The sequence below is a fragment of the Pelodiscus sinensis genome, chromosome 17 (genome assembly GCF_049634645.1).
Source record: "Pelodiscus sinensis isolate JC-2024 chromosome 17, ASM4963464v1, whole genome shotgun sequence".
Classification (NCBI taxonomy): domain Eukaryota; kingdom Metazoa; phylum Chordata; order Testudines; family Trionychidae; genus Pelodiscus; species Pelodiscus sinensis.
In genome coordinates this window covers 30,508,311-30,532,743 of record NC_134727.1, presented here as the reverse complement: position 1 = coordinate 30,532,743, position 24,433 = coordinate 30,508,311, and the positions used below count along the sequence as shown (strand labels likewise).

The following is a 24,433-nucleotide window of genomic DNA, read 5'->3' as shown; positions in this document are numbered from 1 at the left end:
TTCTTCAACTCATGTTGTTTGCACTATATTGCTGCAATGTTTAATTATTTCAAGCGGTGGCGACGGCTCTAAATGCATGAATCCATTAGAACTGATGGCTAAACTCTTGTGCCACGTTTAGTAAGCAGAGATGATCCTACATCCAAGCCCTCCTTTTTCCTGTCCCCCTAAATCCAGTCTTCTCTGGCTCAGCCAGTCACCCAGTTCCTCCTTTCTCTGCTCCCCGGGATGCTTTTCCTTTACATTTTATATCTATGGATGCACTATAATGCCTGTTTTGGCTCCCAAGGTGCCCTTAACTTCACCTTATATTTATGGTAGGGTCCTAATGAAGCTAGCAGTCTGTCAAGCTAGTTACAGCTAGTCAGGCTTTAAAAGTTTCCTGAGTTAGAGGCAGTGTTCCCTGTAAGCTTTGCTCTTCTGCGACCCTTCAGGAGAGATTCAAATACCGCTCTGCTAATTAGCTATGTTTTGTTTCTACGGGTGGTGCACGTTTGCTCATTCCCCAGTGCACATAAAGAGTTATTCTGCACATGGATGGAAAAATCTTCACATGTATGGAACACTGGTCACAGGTGCCCCAGAATATTTGCAGACTTCTGAAATTCTTGCCTCTGTTGCAGTTTGGCAGAGAGAGAATACTGCTTCAATTGATCAGGGTGTTTTAGCTGGGAGACCTGTAGTATAAGCTCCAGTTTTGATGTTATATCTCAGGTGTCTTTCAAAGAGTGTGCAGTCTGCATACAAGGAAACCCAGTAACTCAGAATCTGTTATTTCTAGGGTAAAACATAAACAGGAACATTTTTTTTGAGGTGAGTGGAAAGAGCAGGGGAAATTTTCATAAAATTATCTTGACAGTAGTGAAAAAGATCCCTCTGTGTGATTGCACCTTTAAGAGCAGTCAGTACATCAAGTGGGGTTGCATTTGTGATCAACACAAAAGAGATTAAACAGCTAATTATCACCCAAAAGCTACTGCTACCAAAACGTATATAAAAATGATGAAGCGGTAACATTGCGCATGGTTTGCATTTGTAATTTCACACCTGGATGTGGCTGCTATGCCAGACAAGTTTTTAAAAAGTGCTATTGATGCATTTCAAAAAAAAACAATCAATAAATAACAGTGGAGAATATAAGACAGAGAGCTTCACGTTCCCTAAATCAAGCTTGTGCATCTCTCTATAGAGAAGTCTGTGCAGATGTGTATAACATCCAGCCAACATATGGGTAAGAAACAAGTAAAGATGTAGACTAAGTTGTTCTTCATCTCCCTCTAGTGACCATTTAATAAATCAACAACAACCTTGAGAAGCCAGAGGTTGTCTGCACATTGCAGTTTGCTGCGTATGCTGTGTTACAGCTGGTTGAATACGGCAACAAATCATTCCTCAGATACTGTACTACCGTATGTGCAATGGCTGAATAATAGGACTGCACGGCTACACAGCAGGACTAAAGCCGGAATAAGATAGGCAACTTGAGCTATGCCATTTGTGTAGCTTAAATTGAAATAGCTTATTTCGTCTTTCATTACTGTCTATGCAGCAGGAAATCTGAGTTAGAGCACTCTTCCTCAGACTTCCCTTACTGCTCATAAAATGAGGGTTACAAGAATTGGAGCAAGAAGCCCTCCAGCTCAACGTTATGTCAACATTCTGTAAAAATAACTGCTTGCTTTGTAGCCGCAGACTATGTTATTTCGGAATAACATGAGTTATTCCGAAATAACGCTGCTGTGTAGACATAGCTTAAGTGAAAAGTGATTTCCCAAAATATGTCTAAACTTATTCAGACAAAGCTAATATGTTTATCACACCCATCATTTGGAAACTAGATATGTGGTCACCAAGTTGTGCTCCTATATGCCAGAAACTAATAACTGTAGGCTGGGTACATCTACACTACATGGAAGATCAATGCTTCTGCGGTTGATTTTCTGGGGTTTGATTTAGCAGGTGTAGTATGAACCCACTGGATCAAACTCAGGGGGTGTCCCCATCAGCACCAGCACTCCTCCCATGCTTCATGAGGAGGAAGGGAAGCCAGTGAGAGTGTTTGCTCCCGTTGGTTTCCCCCTGTGTGGATGGTGCAGAAATGTGATGTGCGATACATGAACTCCAGCTATGTAATTTATGTAGCTGGAGTTGCATCTTTTACTTTGAGCAGGCCCCTGAGTTTCTAACTAATGCCTCTCTGGAAGGGTTTGTAGCCTCCTGGATGTGGTAGGCACTGCAAAGCAGAAGCCTTAGGGATCCATACGGAACTCCATGCTCGACACCACGCATCCTGGAGCACGAGGACAGCTGGCCCCTTTACACCTCTCTCTGGACACACACCCACCAGCAGCATCGATCCCTTAAGAGATGGGCTGCTGTTAGCTTCCCTAGCTGCACCTGTGCCATCAGTCCCTGAGGCAGAAGGTACAGAGTGAGAGTTCATGTTTCAACTAGAGTTGATTCCCAGGTGCACTCCCAATCCGAATGGCCATGTTATTCCCCAGGTCCGCCGGACTGCCACTCCTCTCCCTTGTGCAAGCCACGCAATAAAGGCCGATGTTGTGCCATTGACTTCAGTGGAGTCAGGATTTCACCCATGGAGTTTGAAGTGTGAACGTAGGCACAGATGGAATTAAAATTGGCTCCCAAGGAGGAGAGACAACTTGTCATGGTGGTCCCTCTGCTTTCTTCAGAGAAGTCCTGGAGCTATTGTGGCTATTAGCCAGGAGAGGCGGGGAGGGTGTCCCTAGCCTCTCGGCTGGAAGCTGGGAATGGGTGACAGGAGCTGGATCACTTGATGATTCCCTGTTCTGTTCATTTCCTCTGGGACACCTGAAATTGGCCACTGTCAGAAGACAGGATACTGGGTTGGATGGACCTTTAATCTGCTCCAGTATGGCCATTTTTAGGTTCCATTCCTTCTCTGCTTATGCTCCCATCTGTGATGCAAGATAGAGGCACATTGGCGACATCCAATATGTTTCCCCCTTGTAGGTCTAACCTAATGATGTCACTTTAAGACAATCCCCGAAGTGACAGTTAAGCAAATGTTTAAGGTGATTCTGAAGCACCAACCTGAAAAGTAAATGTCAATTGGTGTTGTGATGGTGCGATGCTGCCAGTAGCCTCACAGTGAGGAAATAACCTTCCCCACTTAGTTTGGCAGTTTGTCCAAACATATAGGATCCATCTATATTACTCCATGGTCTAGCACAGTGGTTCCCAACGTTTTCGGCATCATGCCCCCTTTTTGATTTTTGCGAAACCCTCACGCCCCCCCCCCCCCCCCAAAACCCAGCAGCAAAACTTGTGTAAAAAAAAGGTGCTGGTACTCCAGGGGAAAAATTGTTGCCCACCCAAAAAAATTGCCCTTTTAAGAGCAGAGCAGGCATTGCCCTTTTAAGGTGGACATTTTCAAGTCTGCCTGGGACTGCGAATGTTCCGGCGGACGCCCGAGCCAGGAAAAACAGAAAATACTGGACATTTCACATGGTATTTTCTGAATTTTCTTACCAGATGGACCGGGTTCTTTCTTAGGGGAGATTGACGGAGCGGGGGCCTGGGTCACCTCGTTCCCCGCCTGGAATTTCTTCACACACACACCCAGTTTGGGAACCTATGGCTCGTGTAACATATGCTTTATAAAGCAGAGTTAAAATTTTCTAATCAAAGAAAATATGCCTCCTAGGCTTCTTCTGTTGCCTCAGGACACAATTTAATGGAGGGATTTCCAGGACTGGATGCAAGTACATTTATCTGTTTCTAATAACAAGGTAGAAGAAAACGGAGTATGCAGGAGACATGTTAATCATACGAATAGGAGATGATGCCCTTGAAGCACAGGAGTTAATCAGCGGCTGAGTCACTATCTCCCCAGACCGCCTGGTGGAATAGAAACCATCAGTTATGGTTCTCTGTTGGTGCATGTTTTCAAACCAGTTGGTTAATGAATTTTAGACCGTCTCTGTTGCAGTATCATTGTGCCGCGTTGCTATTTACTGATAAGCTTAACTAACCATGAGATTCTCATTATAACCCTGGCAGCAGCTGTTGTCACATGAGGTAAATGATGAACAAGCCTTGATTGAGGTTGCAGGATCAGGGAGTGAGAGTGGATGGGTGCTGCTGCTGGTGGGGTGCTGCCTTCGGGGCTGGGTGCCTGGCCAAAAGCTGCTGCTCACCAGCCAATCAGCCGTGAAAGCAGCACAGATGTAAAGGTGGCAGTACCATGACCCTCCCCCCACCCCAAAAAAAAACCTCTGGCAACCCCCCTGCAAATCTCTTTTAGGTCAAGACCCCCAATTTAAGAAACTCTGGTGTCCGCTGTGACATTTGTATAGTATAGGGTAAAAGCACAGAGAAGACCAGATTTCATGGTCCAAACCATGTTTTTCATGGTTGTGAATTTGGTAGGGCCCTGCAAATAAGCCATGTAGGAATTTGGGAGAGAAGTCACAACTCAACTTAGGGTGGAAAGGTATCAGGTTCCTAATTCAGGACAGCAGATTCTCTACCAGCAAGGCAGAGGTGTGCGCTGTCTGAACATCTGACAATGTCCCATTGGCACTGTTGACCTTCATCCCACAACCTGATCCATTCACAGAGGAGGGCCACACGGAATGCCACTGAAGTTGGAGTGGCACTGCACAGGTGACAAATGTCCCAGCACAGGTCAGATTGCAGAATCGATTCTCATGCCAAGCACATTTCAGCTAGCACCATTGGAGGTGGATAGCTCAGTGGTCTGAGCATTGGCCTGCTTAAACCCCAGATTGTGAGCTCAATCCTTGAGGGGACCATTTAGAGATCTGGGGCAAAATCTATCAGGGTATCTCTACACTACCCTCCTAGTTCTAACTAGCGGGGTAATGTAGGCATACCGCACTTGCAAATGAAGCCCGGGATTTGAATTTCCCGGGCTTCATTTGCATAAGCGGGGAGCCGCCATTTTTAAAACCCCGCTGGTTCAAACCCCGTGCAGCGCGGCTACACGGGGCTCGAACTAGGTAGTTCGGACTAGGATTCCTATTCCGAACTACCGGTACACCTCGTTCGAGCCCTGTGTAGCCGCGCTGCACGGGGTTCGAACCAGCGGGGTTTTAAAAATGGCGGCTCCCCGCTTATGCAAATGAAGCCTGGAAAATTCAAATCCCGGGCTTTATTTGCAAGTGCGGTATGCCTACATTACCCCGCTAGTTCGAACTAGCGGGGTAGTGTAGACATACCTCCAGAGATGGTACTTTGTCCTGCCAAGAGGGCAGGGGCCTGGACTCAATGACCTCTCAAGGTCCCTTCCAGCTCTATGAAATAGGTATAAGTGTATCTCCTCTGTGAGGAAAATTCATGGGTGGACATTCCTGCAACTTTGTTCAGAATGCTGTTTCTGTTACGAACAGTAGATTTCCAGGTGCCAGTATTGCTGTTTTGGATTATTTTAATATCCTGGAGTGTGACACATGTGATTAGTAATGGAGATGTGCAGTTTTTTCACATAATGCATATACCATACAGCTCAGGAATTAACATTCATTTAGACCATTCTCAGGCACTTTCACAAAGCTGGAGATTTGGGGGTGTTTAGTTGTAAACATATGGTGTCAATGTATACATATAAAGAATATATTAGCATATGGACAAGTATGTATCACATAGAGTTTCCAATCAATATTTTACTGAGCTGTCTGTGAGTTCTGCTGCAGAATATGGTTGGTATTGACAAATGGCATTGACTGACTCATAAAGAGAAGGAGGAACCGATTATGGGCAACCACTTTAAACAGCTTCTGTGAAAATTCACCCAGGAAAAAAAAGGGGGGTTGCTTTTGTTGTTTGCGGTGTTCATAAACTGTGTGTGGTAGATGTGCAAACATTTCTTTAAAGGCGTTTACTGGTAGGAGTGTCTGTGAGAGTTCTAAGTGGATATAATAGAAATTTTACAGAAAGCAAATTTTGAAAATGTGTAAATGCGTTTGCTTGTGCTGAAAACTGAATCTGAGAAATCTATGCACCCAGTCATGAAATAGACAAAAGAACCACGTGGTCTGCAGGCCAAAGCAAAACTAACCTATGTCTGTCTTTTTATTCTCTGTTTGTATGGGGCTTAGCAGGCCTGGGCAAAGGGTTTGTGGGGCCCGAGGCAGGACACTGGGAGCAGGGCCCTGGGCCTACCCGGTTTATGGTGAATACTCAGCAGCGCGGGCCCTGAAAGCATGGGGCCCAAGGTATTTGCCTTGCTCACCTTGTCCTAGGGCTAGGGTTGCCAGGTGGTATAACGAAAAATATCGAATCCCCGCCCCTCCCAAAAAAACCCACCAGGGAATAAATTCTGTTGAGAAAAAAAAGGGGAGGGGGAAGACCAAAAAAAAAGAACCCCGAAAGTTATTAATCTAAAAAAAAATAAAAAACCAGCATGGCCCCTTTAAGAAATGCTACAGGCTGCCGGCGGCTATCCGCCATTTTGTCTTCCTGCTCCGGGCCAGACAGCTCCCCTGAGGAACCAAGTAAACACCCAGTATTTTTGCCTCCTGTTTGGGAAAAAATCAGAAAATACTGGACATTTTAGGTGTCCGGTATTTTCTGAATTTTTTTTACTGGACCGGAGGCGAAAATACCAGACTGTCCAGTTCAATACTGGACATCTGGCAACCCTACCTAGGGCCGGGCCTAGAGCTTAGCACAATAGCAGTTTTAGCCCATGACCATGGCTCCTAGGTACAAATGTAGTAGTAATAAATATCATTCTTCAGTGGGAGTTGGACTGGGGTCCCTACACAGACTCAATATGGGATACCCACCATGAACTGCTAAATACATCAAGAACTATTCAGTCATCTTATTCAATGAATGATGAATCATAAGTATCTCATGGGCAATTTGTTAGCATAAAAAAGAAGTTACATTTGACAAAAAAGTCCATGAATTATTTGCTTAGCTCTACTAATTACAGAGCATCCCCAATTTATGAGCAGGTTGTATTCCAAAAGCTTGTTTTTAATTTGGTTGTTTGGAACTTGGAATGCATTTTCCCATAGAACAATGTTATACATGGTAGTTGGGTTCCCAGGCTAGCCCACAAAAGCTTATATAACCCATAATGTAGCTGAATACTGTATATGTGCAATTAAAATAAGTAGAAATAGTTTTTTTATTATTTAACCTTGAATGCTGGCGCTTGAGGAAAGACAGTTTTAATTAGAGGAGGTAGAATCATAAAATAGTAGAACTGATAGGGACTTCGAGAGATCATCAAGTCCAGTCTGGCAGGACAGAGTATCATCTATCAGGGGTCTCCAACCTTTTTACACCCCAGATCACTTTTTAAATGACAGAACAAGCCAAGATCTACCACCCAACTCCTTCCTTGAAGCCCTGACCCTTCCTTGAAGCCCCACCCTGCCCTCTCTATTCTCCTCCTCTCCATCACTTGCTATCCCCAACCCTTATACTGTTGCTTTTTTCCCCCATTCTTCTGTAGGAAGAGGTTTTTCCAACATTTGGCCTGTCTAGACTGGACCAAATGTCAGAGAAGCCCCCTTATTCCTCGTGGAAAGAGGAATATAGGGGTTACCGAAAGAGTATGTTTGCTCTTCCACTAAAAGAAGTAGAAGAACAAATGCATCCCTGGATGTGGAAGAGTTTTTCTGGGATACCTCTGGAATCTCGGAAAAACTCCTGCAGTCTAGCTGGACCCTCACTAGGTTGAGACAGGATGTGTGGAGCCTGGGATGGGAATGAGGGGTTTGGGTGTGGGAAGGGGTGAGAGGTGCAAGCTCTGGGAGGGAATTTGGATGCAGGAGGAGGTGGAGGAGGGGATTCTGGCTCAGGGAGGAGGCTCCAGGCTGGGGAGTGTTGGGGTCAGGTGGAGGGTTGGGGTACTGAGCAAGCCACAGGCTTGTGGATGTGAGGGTGCAGGAGTTTGGGATGGGGGATGGGAGGGGCTCAGGACAGGGAGGTTAGGAGTATAATGGGCTCAGGACACAGATTTGTGGTATGTGGATGGTGTATAAGTGTTGTGGCAAAAGACTGAGGATGTGGGGGTGCAGGAATTTGGCAATGAGAGAGGCTCAGGACAGGGGGTTCCAGTGTATGATAGGCTCAAATCTAGGGTCGGGGGGGGGGGGGGGAGAGAGGTGCGGGAGTGTTATGATGCTGAGGACAGATGGGAGTTTGTTGGCCAGGCTTCATTTTTAACTAAAAACTTGCCAGCTGTCTACACTGGCCGCTTGAATTTGCGCAAGAGCACTGACTTTGTAATGTACAAAATCAGTGCTTCTTGAGCAAATACTTTCACGCTTCCGCTCTGGAAAAAGCCCTCTTGCACAAGAATACTTGCTCAAGAGGGCCAGTGTAGACAGGGAAGAATTGTTTTGCACTAAAAAGCCCCGATGGCTAACATGGCGATCGGAGCGTTCTTGCGCAAAATCGTGTCTAGACTGGCCACGGAAGCTTTTGCGCAAACGCACTTTTTGCGCAAAAGCATCCATGCCAATCTAGACGTGCTTTTGTGGAAATACTTTTAACAGAAAAACTTTTCAGTTAAAAGTATTTCCACAAAATCATACCAGTCTAGACGCAGCCAAAAAGTTTCAGCATTGTTTTTATTTACGAGAACCTGTTTTGATTCAGGGATCACTGAAAAATCAGTTGGGGCCACACAAGTGAGATGCAAAAAAAAAAAAACTTCTTCAAAGCCTCACTAATGTGATCCCAACTGTGCTGGTGGGAGCAGGGCACATGGTACTGGGGAATGGTGCTAGTGGGTTCTGGGGCAGAGGACAGGGTATCAGTGGAGGCAAGGGACAGGGGCAGGGGCCAGGATGCCAGTGGGAGCAGCGTGCCAGTGGGAACGGGGCAGGGTGTTGGCTGGGGCAAGGAATCCTCGGCATGCGCCTTTCTTCTCCCGCCCTCCCTCCCCCCCAGCACATGCTTCCCACCCGGACTCCTACCTCCTCCACCACAAAGGAGGGCAGCCCTGGTGCACTCCTCCTTTCTCCTGTCTCTTCCCCCCCCCCCCCCCTAACCTCCAAGCCTCAGCATGTGCTTTCCTCTGGGATCTTACTTCCTCCCGGCGTGCCACAGACCTGGAGGAGGGGAGCAGGCAGTGCACTTCTGAAAACTCCAGAAGTGGTGCGCAGCTGCTGGACTTCCCTCCACCCTGTGGAAAGCCGGCACTACCTCCATTTTCAGAGGTAGGTAGTGGGGCTTCTTGGGAGTGGGCGGAATTGGGAGGGGCACCAAATGCCTCGCAATCGACTGGTCGAGACCTCCCGATTGACCGGTTGATTGCAATCAATGGGTTGGTGACCATGGATCTAGATCATCCCTGATTGATGTTTCTCTATCCTGCTCTTAAATATCTCCAGTGATGGAGCTTCCACAATCTCCCTAGGCAATTTATTCCGGTGCTTAACCACTTTGACAGGAAGTTTTTCCTAATGTCCAACCTAAACCTCCCTTGCTGCAATTTAAGTCCATTGGGGTATGTCTACACTACCACCCTAGTTCGAACTAGGGTGGTTAATGTAGGCAACCGGAGTTGCAAATGAAGCCCTCGTTCCACGAGGAGTAACGATAGTTCGGAATAGGAAGCCTAATCCGAACTACCTAGTTTGTGCCGCATATAGCCGCGGGCACGGAGTCCGAACTAGCGGACATTTAAAAATGGCGGCGCCTGGCAATATGCAAATGAAGCCCGGGAAATTCAAATCCCGGGCTTCATTTGCAACTCCGGTCGCCTACATTAACCACCCTAGTTCGAACTAGGGTGGTAGTGTAGACATACCCTTGCTTCTTGTCTTGTAACACCCTTTTAGATACTTGAAAGTTATTATCATATCCCTTCTCAGGCTTCTCTTTTCCAAACTAAACAAACCCAGTTCTTTCAGTCTTCCCTCATAGCTCATGTTTTCTAGACTTTTAATCATTTCTAGTGCTCTTCTCTCCTATTTCTCCAACTGAGGCCTAATCAGCACAGAGGAGAGTGGAAAAATTACTTCTTGTATCTTATTTATTGTGTCTTATTAATGCATCACAGAATGCTGTTTGCTTTTTTTGCAACAGTGTCACACTGTTGACTTATATTTAGCTTGTAGTCCGCTATGCCCCCTAAATCCCCTAGACAGTCACTTCCTATTTTGTACGTATGCTACAGACTGTTCCTCCTGAAGTGGAGTACTTTGCATTTGTCCTTCTTGAACTTCATCCTATTTATTTCAGACCATTTCTCCAGTTTGTCCAGATCATTTTCAATTATGACCCTGTCCTTCAAAGCACTTGCAACTCCTCCCAGCTTGGTATCATCTGCAAACTTTATAAGAGTACACTGTATGCCATTATCTAAATCGTTGATGAAGATATTGAACAGAACCGGTTCCAAAACTGATCCCTGTGGAACCCCACTTGTTATGTACTTCTAGCATGACTGTGCACCATTGATAACTACTCTCTGAGAACAGTCATTCAACCAGTTATGCAACCATGTTAGAGTAGGTGGAGATTGTAAAGGGGACTTCTGGGCATCCTCCCACCGGCTCTCCTCTGCAGGCTCTATGCCAGCTCTATCCCCTCCTCTCTCCCCCACATGCTGCACCCAGTTCCTGCTCACCAGGCAGTGGCAAATGGTGCAAGCTCAGGCTACAGGACTCTGGAGGTGCAGGCAGCAGCTGTGAGGGAAGTGATGGTTTCCCCTTCAGAGTGTAACTTCTCTCCAACCACTGGCTATGTAGTTGCCCTGTGCTCTTCTGGAGTCCATTGGCCAGCACTTGTTCTGCTTGCGACCACCTGTGCTTCTTGCCTGCTCCCCTGAGTCTGCTGTGAGCTTTTGTGAAATTGTTCGTACGTTGGCTGTTTGGAACTTGGGAAGTGCCTTTATTGTCGTTAGTGACTATCCAGCGGGACTTCACCACACACCTTCCTGTGTGTCATTGCACTTTTTAAATCACATCTTCCATTTGGTCGGCCTTGTACTCTAAAGAACAGCGCACTCTAAACCATTGACTACATCCGCGATTTATAAATCAGAGGCAGCATACAAAGAGTGCTGTTGTCTCTGAAATGTGCATATGTCTGTGGCAGAAGGAACAAAGTGTGTGCTACTCCTGCTTAATTTTAGACTCCTAAATACAGAGTTTGTTTAGCTAACTGCGTAATTGCAAAATATTTTTTTAAAGCTCTTCCTTTTCTCCCTTGTCAGAATTTTCACTGGAATTGATGCAGATCACAGTTGTGTTTATCTGTTCATTTTTCTATGCTGTGTACAGAACATAGTTGTTGAAACAGTCTGTAATTGAGATCATGCTATGTAAACAGCACTGAAATGGAAGCAGGACTGATTGCATTCACATTGCTTTCTGCATCCCAAATCAGGTTGAAGCCTGGGGTTTTGTCTCTCCCTTTTCCCTGCCCTAATACTCCTGCGGAGGAGAAATTCAATTCAGTGAGTTCATTCAGTTTCTTCATTCCTTGGACACTCTTTTCATTTCCTTTCCTTAAAATGTGGCATTTTAGACACCATTGACCATATCTCATGTTGGAGGAGCTAAGACTTTATATTTGTGAAGAAGTGCTCAGTCCGAAATGACGCCTTGAGCTTTCTTAAGAAAGGAATGCTCCAGGAGGGATGTACATGAAATAAAGGAGTAATGGGAAGGACAATGATGCTAAATCAAGTCCACATGCACCAAGATCTCATGTATTCTATGGATTTTGGTCTCCCCTTGATACAAAAGCAGAACATTCTATTTAGCTTGCATGGGAAAGATATGTGCTCTGAGTGAGAAATAACCCGTGGTGCACTGAAGTATATACCGAAACACATTAGAGCAGGGGAGATGTCATGTAATATAGTCATTACAAGAAAACGGCAGAATCAGCTTTTTAGGCTTCAGATCCTGCTTCAGTCCATAACTCACCATGGGAATCTGTGCAGGTCACAAGCTTTCTCTGTTCTTTAGTTTGCCAGTCCATAAAGAAGATGAAATGCCTTCTCCCTCACAGGAGTGCGGATCTTGGGCTTCCTTAGCATCTGTTGCTGATGCATATTGAGCTCAAAGGCAGTCTAGGAAGTCAGAGTAGTTTTATGCTTTTACTTCAGACATTGGACTAAAACTCTTCTTTAAATGGTCACAGAGGGTAGCCCTGTTAGTCTGTAATGAAAAAAACCTTTAAAAACAACAATGGTCCTGTAGCACCTTAGGGTATGTCTACACTACCTCGTTAGTTCGAGCTAGGTAGGGTAATTAGGGCAACCGGAGTTGCAAATGAAGCCCGGGATTTAAATATCCCGGGCTTCATTTGCATGTTCCCGGGAGCCGCCATTTTTAAATCCTCCTTAGTCCGAACTCCATGCCCGCGGCTCCATGTGGCACGGAGTAGGTAGTTCGAATTAGAGATCCTACTTCAAACTACCGTTACTCCTCATTCCACGAGGTTGCCCTAATTACCCTACCTAGCTCGAACTAACGAGCTAGTGTAGACATACCCTTAGAGACTAACCAAAAAATATATGGATAGTATCATGAGCTTTTGTGGGCACAACCCACTTCTTCAGATGACAGATATAGAGTAAGAGGCACAGAGGTTGAATTAGGAAGCTTTATAATTCAACCTCTGTGCCTCTTGCTCTCAGCTATTGAACCAAAAACCTGCATTTTAATCCACACATTCTGAGACATGCACCAGAATTGGAGATGAACTATTGAACACTTAAAACTTTAACATGCCATTCTAGTTAAAGCGCCTACATCATAGTATGTGAGCATATCACATCTGTCCTCACAACACCCATGCGAGGTATGGTAGCACTTCCATTATAGATGGAGAACTGAAGCACAAACTGCAGAGGACCATAAGAACATGAAAACATAAGAACAGCCATACTAGGTTAGACCAAAGGTCCATCTAGCCCAGTATCCTGTCTGCTGATGCCCCAGAGGCAGTGAATACAACAGGTAATTATCACATGATCCCTCTCCTGTCATCTATTTCCAGACAAACAGAGGCCAAGGACACCATTCCTACCCATCCTGGCAGATCTCCTAGCTCTTTTCTGAACTCTGAATCTCCTAGCTCTTTTCTGAAATCTGTTAAAGTCCTGGTTTTTACAACATCCTCTGGCAAGGAGTTCCACAGGCTGACTGTGAGCTGTGTGAAGAAAACTTTGGTTTGTCATGATTTGTACCCATAATAGAAGAACTAGGGGTCACCAAATGAAATTAATAGGTAGCAGGTTTAAAACAAACAAATCTCATAGCTTTCTTTGATAGGTTAATGAGTCTTGTGGATAGGGGAGAGGCAGTGGACGTGGTATACCTAGACTTTAGTAAGGCATTTGATATGGTCTCACATGATATTCTCATCAATAAACTAGGCAAATACAACTTAGATGTGGCTACTATAAGGTGGGTGCATAACTGGCTGGATAACCATTATCAGAAAGTAGTTATTAATGGTTCACAATCCTGCTGGAAAGTGGGGTTCTGCAGCGGTCTGTTTTGGGACCAGTTCTGTTCAATATCTTCATCAACTATTTAGATATTGGCATAGAGAGTATGCTTATTAAGTTTGCGGATGATACCAAGCTGGGAGGGGTTGCAACTGCTTTGGAGGACAGGGTCATAATTCAAAATGATCTGGACAAAATGGAGAAGTGGTCTGAGATAAACAGGGTGAAGTTTAATAAGGACAAATGCAGAGTGCTTCACTTAGGAAGGAACAGTTTCACATGTACAGAATGGGAAGCGACTGTCTAGGAAGGAGTATGGCAGAAAAGGATGTAGGGGTTATAGTGGACCACAAGTTGAATATGAGTCAGCAGTGTGATGCTGTTGCAAAAAAACCAAATATGATTCTAGGATGCATTAACAGGTGTGTTGTGAGCAAGACACGAGAAGTCATTCTTCCGCTCTACTCTGCGCTGATTAGACCTCAGTTGGAGTATTGTGTCCATTTCTGGGTACCACATTTCAAGAAAGATGTGGAGAAACTGGAGAAGGTCCAGAGAAGAGCAACAAGAATGATTATAGGTCTAGAGAACATGACCTATAAAATAAGACTGAAAGAATTGGACTTGTTTAGCTTGGAAAAGAGAAGACTGAGAGGGGACTTGATAGCGGTTTTCAGATATCTAAAATAGTGTCACAAGGAGGAGGGAGAGAAATTGTTCTTCCTGTCCTCTGAGGATAGAACTAGAAACAGTGGTCTTAAACTGCAGCAAGGGAGGTTTAGGTTGGACATTAGGAAAAAGTTCCTAACTGTCAGGATGATTGAACACTGGAACAAATTGCTAGGGAGGTTGTGGAATCTCCATCTCTGGAGATATTTAAGAGTAGGTTAGATAAATGTCTATCAGGGATGGTCTAGACAGTATTGGGTCCTGCCATGAGGTCAAGGGCCTGGACTCCATGACCTCTTGAGGTCCCTTCCAGTCCTAGTGTTCTATGATTCTATGATTGTATGAACTTTTCCTTATTCACTTTTACCACACCAGTCATGATATTTTAGACCTCTATCATATCCCCCCCTTCGTCTTTTCTTTTCTAAGCTGAAAAGTCCAAGTCTTTTTAATCTTTCTTCATAGGGGGCCTGTTCCAAACCTCTAATCATTTTTGTTGCCCTTCTCTGAACCTTTTCCAATGCCAATATGTCTTTTTTTTTTAGATGAAACGACCACATCTGTACACAGTATTCAAGATGTGGGCGTACCATGGTTTTATATAGAGGCAATAAGATATTCTCTGTCTTATTCTCTATCCCTTTTTAAATTATTCCTAACATTCTGTAGGATCCCCTCCACTCATAATTGTCCCCTACACTGGATCAGGTTTGTTCAGCCCCGAATCTCTCCCAAGATGTAGGGCCCATCACAAGTGGGCTTTAGAACACATACTGTAAAGGACGGAATCTACGATAAATGAAAATATAAAACCGGACCAAAGCCCCGGATTTAAACACATCTGAATTTCAATGGGTCCCAGCTTCCCTTTTCCAGCGACATGCTGCCAGTATTTTAACTACGGACTCTGATAAAAATAACCCTCACTTTATGCTGTGCTGAGACCCAGAAACCATGCAGTTAGGCAGCATCCTGACAGGGAGTAAACATACCAGAGAGAGGTGTGGTTGCAATCTTTTCTTAAATGCAATGATGGATTAATATAAGGGCCTCTTGAGAACTTCTCACAATCCCCCTCCCGCATCTCACTGCCCCTTTCTCTACAACAACCCTTCCCCTCCCTCCCCCCCACCATCTGAACCCTCCTGAACACCTGGGAAAGTTGGATCTGGACTGCAATTCAATCTGAGTGACTCGGACCCATCTCCACACTGGTACAGCAGATCCACATGTGGGATGCAGCCAGACACACTGTTTTTTTCATGCTGGAGATAAGACCCTGGCTATTGATGTTTTGCTGAGGATGGTCATGGAGGATAATTAGGAAATGAACAACTTTGGTTATGGCGACCTGTCACCATCTCAGGAAACGAATGCTCCATTTCTATAACTAATTTGCTAGAATGTTTCATGAATCTATCGAACTGCCACAGCCACGTACAGCCAGTAATTAAGTTTTTGAAGAGAACATGGCGACATTCCAGCACAGAGGTTAATGCTAAAGTTGCGGGAAAAGGAACAGAGTTGACACATTGGATTAAAAATTGCCTGAAGGGTTGAAAGCAAACGGCACCTTTCCAAATTAAAAAGGAAGGTTAATTGCAGGGTGCTGCAAGGATCAAGGTTGGTAGTTACAATCTTTTATTAGCTGGATAAGTGACTTCGATGTCAGGCTTCAGAGCCAGAGATTTAGGCACAATAAATGCAATTTAATTGGAAAGAGCAATATTTAATGGAATAAGCATTGACCGGATTCTATTACATAAGTACTCTATCATGTGAATGGCAGGTCCCACTGTAGATCAATGCAAAGAACTTAAGTAGGAGGTTTAAAACAAGAGGAAATGTCCCCCAAATGGAGTAGTAATGTGGAAAGATGTGCCAACTACTCTATTCAGAAATCATAAACTCTGTCCAACATGTTCCTGACGTGAGAAAACCTATGATGGATCATATGTGGAGTGTCAATAGAAGAAATGACAGGCAACGTTAATTTTGGGGTAACATGGTAGCAGACTAGGAAGGCATCTCTTTGAAACTCTTTGGAACATCTTTTTTAAATTGGTGCAGAACCTTGGAAGGCAGTGGAGTTACACCCCCAAAGACCATCACCCATAAAGTTAATAAATTCCCTACTGCTGTACTCTAGAGCAGGGGTCTCCAAACTTTTCAGCTCGAGGGCCGCATTAACTATCAAACAGCAGTTCGGGGGCCGACTACACACTTGAGGTCCAAATAAAAAACAATCAAAACATGGATGTTGTTTTTAATTATTTATTTAATATTATTTTATTCAGTTATTATTTAATAACACATTGATACACTACACATGAACACCTGTATTAGTGTGAATGGTGAAATTGTTTCCTGGATGCCAAAATAGAGCCCAGCCCACTAGTGACCTCATGAGAGAGCTAGCCAATAGGATAAGAACGCACTGGCCAATAGGGAGCAATTGTCCACGCCAAGTCCCAACCCCTCTTGCTGTGAGGGACACGCAGAGCCCGGGCTCGGCCGTCGGTCCGCAGGGCGTGTGGCCGTCCATTGGCGGCTCCGATCCCCCGCACCCCCGGCCGGGGAGTCTCGCTGCCCAGGGCAAGGGCTGTGCGGGTCCAGAGTCCCTCCTCCGTCCCGCTGGCTCCTCCGGCTTCCCTCTCCTGGCTGCCTGCCCAAAAGAAAGTGAGTGCTGGCCGCCCCTGTCCTTCCGGCCCCTCCCCCTTTTGAGCCGGCACGCACAGGGCGTGCCGCTCACCCTGGCGTCCCTGCCCCTTCTCCTCCTGGGTCCTGCCGCCTTCCTCGCCTGCCGCGCCTGCGGCTGTGCGCCCTCGCTCCCCTCCCCGTGGGCTTTCCCCTGGGCTCCGCTGCGCTGTGCCGCTCGGCGCTTCTCCGGGGGAGGGGCTGTCAGTGTGGGGAGTTTCTTCCCCGCCCCAGCTCCGCGGCGCTGCGCCGCTCGGCGCTTCTCCAGGGGAGGGGCTGTTAGTGCGGGGAGTTTCTTCCCCGTCACAGTCTCCACGGGCCGGATGAGAGGGCCTCGCGGGCCGCATCCGGCCCGCGGGCCGTAGTTTGGAGACCCCTGCTCTAGAGGAAGGAGATAGTACAGTGGGCTATGCTACTGAGAATACTGGCTTGTATATAATACAGCAGTATATAATAGAATGGACCAGTGGTCTTTACTATGCTTTAGACTGAGGGTTCTCAAACTTCATTTCACAACCTCCTTCTCACCATGAAAATTATCGCATGACCCCAGGAGAGGGGACCTAAGACCAAGCACACTCAAGCCCCATTGTCCCAAGTGGTGAGGCCAAAGCCCGAACCTCACTCTCCTACTGTATGTCTACACTGCAGCATTTTTCTGGGAAAACGGCCGTTTTTTCAGAAAAACTATAATTATGTCCACACTGCTATTACATTCTTCCGACAGAAAGTTGAAAGAATGGAGGGGTTGTTCTGACAGTGGTATATCTCTTTCTGCGAGGAAGAAGCCTTTTTCCGAAAACAGGGTGGCTGGAGAAGAGGGAGTTCTTTCAAAAGAAGAGGCCTCCAGGAAATAACACAGGTGCTCTGATGGCCACTCCGTCCATACTAATCACAACTGAAATGTGGGATAGCGTCCAATCAATGTGGCCGCTATCTTTTGAAAAAGCACATCGTTTTTTCGTTATGCTTTTGCTGTGGGATGCTCTCTTTTGAAAAGCTTTTCCTGAAGATCTCTTCCGGAAAAGCTTCTTCTGAAAGAAGTCTGCAGTCTAGACATAGTCCTAGATAGCCTGAGAGCTTCTGCCTCAAGTGGGGGGCAGCGCCTTAGTTGTTCTCCTCCCCTTTCCCCCCACCTCCTCCCCAGAGCTGACATCCTCTGCAGGTGGTGGGACTTGGACTTTTGTTTTGGCCCTGGGCCCCGGCAAGCGTAAAGCCAGCTCTGGCTACCCCATTAAAATGAGGACACAGCCCACCTTGGGGTTCCAACAGGTAGTTTGAAACTGCTGCTTTAATGATAGTAATTAATTCCTTTTGCTGCTATGCCAGGTGTAATTGACACTGGAGTTTATACCAAAGCTTATTATTTCTGGAGGGTAACTTGTGTGCATCTATAATCCGCTTTATAAAGTGACTTGGGAAGGATTAAGCTGCTGTAACAATAAGCAACATTTCATCAGTCTTGCTTGTAACCTTTTATAAAGGAGTTTATTCACACAAAGTCAATGGATACTTTGCATTATTATCAGATGGATACTGGTCAGTCCTGGTAATTTTGCCTTTGAATAAAGAGTCAAGCTGATTTCTTCAAAGGCAACGTATGTTCCCTATACCAAGATGTCTCACTCTCCTCCTCTTCATTTGGAGCCATGATTGTTCCCTTCTGTATTTTACTGCTTCACCCTTTTCTGAGGGTATATCTACTCAACAGAGTTTTGTCAGAAAAATGTCTCTTTTTCCGACAAAACGTGAGGAACGTCCACACTGTAATTGCGTTCTTCCGCAAGAAAATCAAAAGAACAGAGAGGTTTTTCCGGCATTGGTAACCTCATTCTACAAGGAAGAAGCCTTTTTGTGAAAAAGCTCTTTCGCAAAAAGGTGTGTGTGGATGGGGAAGAGGGAGTTCTTTTGGAAGAAGAAGAAAGAGGAAAAAGCACAGGTGTCCTGGTGGCCATTCTGTCCATAGCAATCACAGCTTACATGTGAGAAAGCATCCATTCAGTCTGGACACTCTCTTTTGAAAAAGCAGGTCGCTTTTTTGATACACTTTTACAGTGTGGTTGCTCTCTTTCAGAAGAAGTTTTTTTGGAAGATCTCTAGACGTTGCCTGAGTCAGATACCCTCTTCCTGAGCTGCTACCCTGATCCCACACCTCCTATCTCTTTCACTCCCAGACAGTGTTTTATCTCCTGTCTTCTTCCTGTTTCTTAACTTCTCCCTTTCTGCTGGCTCTTTCTCTTCCACTTTCAAACATGCCCCAGAAACCACAGCCTGGAAAAATTCTCTTGACACTTTGCCTCCTAATTCTCTTCTACCCACAATGTCTCTCCACAGATTCTCTCTTTGGAACTCTGGAAAGCCAGCCAGCCAAGGAATACAGCCAAGGGGCTACCTATTCTCTTTCCCACCCAAGCTATTTTCTACCCTCACCCCGACCTGCCCACATACACGGATTAGTTGAGATCCCTCCTTAGCCTGCAACTAGGCCTGACATTCCAGTTAGGCCTTGTAGGGGTTCTTACACTCCTGCAGAGGTATGGAGTTCACGTTACAACCTAGCCCAGTGTTTCTCAACTAGTGGTACGAGTACCCTTAGGGGTACTCGAAGAAGTCTGGGGGGTACATCAACACCCCTGAAATTTGGAGAAAACTGAATTTTTGCTTTAAGTTTTACAGCGCTGTATTATTTTTGTACTTTTTGCACCCAAAAATTTCATTGCCTGCCTTGCGACGATGAAGTTGTGTAAACAAATGTGTTGCAATGGTAGAAAAAAATGTTTTGTATCTGAAAACTGTAGGTCCTGGGGGGTACTTATAATTTTTTTTAAAAAGGGGGTACTTTATTAAAAAAAAGGTTGAGAAACATTGACCTACCCATAGTTGATGAGGTTGAGAAAAAGCAGATGGAGCAGATATAGAGGTGTTATTGTTTCATAGTTTGCTTGGGATGTCACATATTGTTATCAGCTCAGGAAATGTGACTTGGCAGTCCTCACATTGATTGATCCTGGCGTGTGCTGATTGCACAGAGACATCCTATTTACCCTGGCAAAGTGCCATTTTTTTTTATGAACATCTAATCTTGCCAATCTGGAGATGCCTATGTGAAATAATTGTTTGTTTTGGTTTTAGGGTAGAAGAAAGTTTTAAAACCTTATTCTGGTCAATATTTGGCTTGTCTGAAGTGATATCAGTGGTGCTGAAGTATGATCATAAGTTCATTGAGAATATTGGATATGTGCTCTATGGAGTTTATAATGTTACCATGGTGGTGGTGCTGCTCAATATGTTAATAGCCATGATCAACAACTCCTATCAGGAAATTGAGGTAAGATACACAATTTGATTACAGATTATATATATATATATGTATATACACTTTTAATTTTCTCTTTTATGTTATAAAAACAAGGAAATTACAGGATCAACTTTAGAAGATGTCATAATGCAACATAAGCCATTTAATCTTAAAATTCTATGGCACTGGAGAAGACCCGAATACAGAATGAGACCTAACCAAATAATTCTCAAACAATCATTTGTACAGTGAATTTATCTTGTTGACTGTCTCTGAGCACATCACAATTTCCTTAGATTTATTCATTCTTTGAAAGTAGTTCATGATTTTAAAACAAAACAAAACAAAAAAACACAACCCCCCCTGAACGGTTCTTTATGAATATTTGCTAAGTTAGTTTCTCTCTCTCTCCCTCTCTCTCTCTCTCTTTCACAACACACACACACATACAAAAAGGATTTGATTAGCTAAATAGATTCACAAAAACTCATGCATGGCCACTTTGAAATTCATTTCCCATGAACATCAGTGCAAGCAAATCTGTGGGGCAAAAATGGTCACAGGAAATGAACACAAAAGGGACATTAGGAGAAGAGGCTAACTCATGAAAGAATCTGAATGAATCGTTGCAGAAATGTATTCACCCATCCGTGCCCTGTATTGTTCAGATTAGCAAGCTGGGTTTGCTAAATACTTAGGAGAATGCCAACTTTCTGCTAATGTAAATAAAGCAGGGGAAATTATTAATATTTGGACAGTCTTTTGTCAGTGATGAGTCACCTCTTTCTTGTCGCAGTTTCTTGAAAGTCAGCTTCCTATAGTTGGACTTGTATTAATTAGCTGTTCTGATTTACCCTCCGAACCCAGCTCTGGAAAAGGCCAGAACTGCAAATAAACTCTGCTACTTTACGTCTGCATTCTGTACTAACATCAGCAAGCACTCACAGGGTACGTCTAAACTACATGCCTCTGTTGGCAGAGGCATGTAGATTTGTTTTTTTGGCAAAGGCAAATGAAGCCGCGATTTAAATGATTGCGGCTTCATTTACATTTACATGGCTGCCGCGCTGAGCCGACAAACAGCTGATTAGCTGTTTGTTGGCTCACGCGCTAGTCTGGACGTTCCCCCTGTCGACATCAAAGCCCTTTGTCGGCAGCCCCGGTAAACCTCATTCCACGAGGAATAACAGGGCTGCCGACAAAGGGCTTTGATGTCGGCAGGGGAGTGTCCAGACTAGCGCGCGAGCCGACAAACAGCTGATCAGCTGTTTGTCGGCTCAGCGCGGCAGCCATGTAAATGTAAATGAAGCCGCGATCATTTAAATTGCGGCTTCATTTGCCTTTGCCTATGTGTCTAATCTACATGCCTCTGCCGACAGAGGCATGTAGTCTAGACACAGCCACATAGTGCTGTCTACCCAAGAAGATTTCCCTGCTTTCAGAAGGCCTGGTCATAGTCCCTCTCTGCCCAAAAAATCTTATCACCTAAAGGTTAAGCTTCAAGCAATGTCTACACTGCAACACTATTTCAAAATAATTTAGTCCACATCTACACAGCAGGCAGTTATTTTGAAATAGTGTCAATACACTCTCAAGCTGGAGGACTTCTTACTCCAACACCTATACCTCTCATTGTACAGAGGAAGAGTGTTCTATTTTGAAATATGTGCTGTGTAAACACTCCCTATTTCGAAACAAACTATTTCAAAATAAGATACGCAATTGCCGTAGCTCAATTTGTGTAGCTTATTTCTAGTTAAGTCCTGCAGTGTAGACACACCCTGGCTATGTCTACACTGCACCCCTTTTCCGGAAAAGGGATGCAGATGAGACAAGTTGGAATTGCAAATGCAGCAGGGATTTAAATTTTCCCCGCTCCATTTGCATGAACATGGCTTCCGCTTTTTTCCGGCTTGGGGCTTTGCCAGTAAAAAGCACCAGTCTAGACAGGGATCTTTCGGAAAATAAAGCCTTTTCCAAAAGGTCCTTATTCCTGATTTTAAGAGGAATAAGGGCATGTCTACACAACCCCGCTAGTTCGAACTAGCGGGGTAATGTAGGCATACCACAATTGCAAATGAAGCCCAGGATTTGAATTTCCCGGGCTTCATTTGCATAAGCCGGGCGCCGCCATTTTTAAATCCCGGCTGGTTCGAACCCCGTGCCGCACGGCTACACGCGTCACGAACTAGGTAGTTCAAACTAGGCTTCCTAGTTCGAACTACCGTTACTCCTCATTCCACTACTGAGGCAAAGTGGAGCTGGAGCAATCCAGAGCTGGACAGGGGTGGTGAGCAGCTGAACAGAGTGAGAGGGACCCTGGGCAGGGGGCCCAGCACTGGGAGACACACCATAGCCAAGAGGCCTTGTGGAGGGGGGGGTGTCTCTCTGCGCTGCCCCTGTTCTGAGCACCGACTCTGCAGCTCTCATTGGCTGAGAACTGCAGCTAACAGGAGCTGTGGAGGCGGTGCCTGTGGACAGTGACACGTGGAGACCCTCTGTCCACCTTCCCACCTAAGAGCCGCTGCCAGAGGGATGTGCCGGTCACTTTTGGGAGCCACCCAAGGTAATCATTGCCTCCTCACTCCCTCCCATGCCCCATTCCCTGCCACAGCCCAGAGCCCCACCCTTCCTCCCAAGTCCCCATCTCCTCCCATATCCAAACTCCCTCCTAGACCCTACCTCCTTCTGGTGAAAGTGAATGAGGATGGGAGAGAGTGAGTTTTGGGGAGAGGGAGTGTGTAGGGGCAGGGCCTCAGAGAAGGGGTGGGACAGGGGCATGGCCTCAGGAAAGAGGCAGAGCACAGTTAGACTGTTGGCAAACGTGCCAGACAGGCATGAGGAAACCAGGGCTGTGTCTGAAGAACATGCCCAGCAGCATAGCCAGCAGCTCACTGGGCACCAGCACTGCCCAAATGACAGGCAGAACACATTGTTACCCGCACAAAATACACACACTCTCTATGGGCACCCACCTTTACCCATTCCTAGGGTACAGGCATAACCTTACACTTTGTGGGTTTGTGTGGTCATGTACCAGTGAACGAGCCTTCCCCAGTAATATCCTACTTAATCTCCATTTATTACAAATAATCAAAACCAGATGCACACACCAGTCATAGGTTTTGTCTACACTGCAGGGGTTTTGCACAAGAAGCTTTTTGCAGAAGAGATCTGCAAAAACGTATTGCTCAAAAGTGTGTCGACATCTCAAAAGCACATTGCAAAAGCGATGTGCTTTTGTGCAAGAGAGCGTCCACACTGCATGGACGCTCTTGCGCAAGAAAGCTCTGATGGCCATTCACAGCACCTGTGCTTTTTCTGATATGCTCCTTTTGCATAAGAAACCCCTGCGGAGTGTCCACACTTGCCTTTTTGTGCAAGAGCTGTAGTGCAAAAAAGAGGTATTCCTTGTGGGGATAGGAATAACTCTATCAGAAAAAGTCCTCTGTCCTGTCGATTTACTGTATTTTTTTTTTTTTTTGAGCAAAAATATGCTTGAGGAGTGGACGCTCCACCATTTTTTGGGCAAAAACAGCCATTTTTGTGCAAAAACCTTGTAGTGTAGACATGGCCATAGAGTGCTCGCCACTCCCCATAAGACAGATGAACTTGTCTTAATGGCCAGTCAGGATCAGGTCCATCTGAGGGACTCTAGTCTCTGCACGGTGTCATGGGCACAGGGTCAAGGTCTGGCAGCTCTGATCTTGGAGATGTGTCCTGGAGTTGGTTCCCCAAGGAATTTCCTTTTGACCCCCAGTTTATATAATGAAACCTGAGTCCTGCTTAAATTATATCAGTGCAAGATTATATCTATAGCTTGTAGAATTCAGAGGTCATCAAACTTTATTTGCACTAGACATATTTACTTTCCCCCTTGTTTTATCATAGCGATGATGTAAAATATTTTTCCTTTTATTTTCTCCATTGTGTCACAGGGATCTCCATGACCAGAAATATAGCAGATATTCAGCCAATAGTTCATCCAGCAAATAATAGTTGGTGTGCTATAAAGCTCATCAAATGCCACAAAGACAAATTATCCAGGGCTAGCCTGTGCCTTTAGGCACTGCTCTGATGATAGGATCAGTGCTTTTTTTGTGATGGTACTGCCTTGTAGGCTATACCGGCACCTCTAGACACAGCACCAGCACCTCCAGTCAGAGCTCAACAACTTTTCCCCTGGAGTGCTGGCACTTTTTTTTTTTTTTTTTTGTACAAAAAACCCCACCACATAGGATGGTGCATAAACAGCACCACTCCAACACTAGCTCTAGGAAGAATTATGATTCAGAGACCCAATTCCTGACAGTGCTTGACTTCCTGCC

General features: G+C 45.2%; 1 protein-coding gene across 1 annotated transcript in view; it reads left to right on the top strand.

Annotated features, from left to right (window-relative positions):
- Positions 1 to 24,433, top strand: part of TRPC7 (transient receptor potential cation channel subfamily C member 7) — a 233,805-nt gene that overhangs the window by 190,268 nt on the left and 19,104 nt on the right. Inside the window, exon 7 of the mRNA XM_075900443.1 lies at positions 19,940 to 20,135. Within this exon, the coding sequence (XP_075756558.1) occupies positions 19,940 to 20,135 (196 nt within the window). The remainder of the gene's footprint in view (positions 1 to 19,939; positions 20,136 to 24,433) is intronic.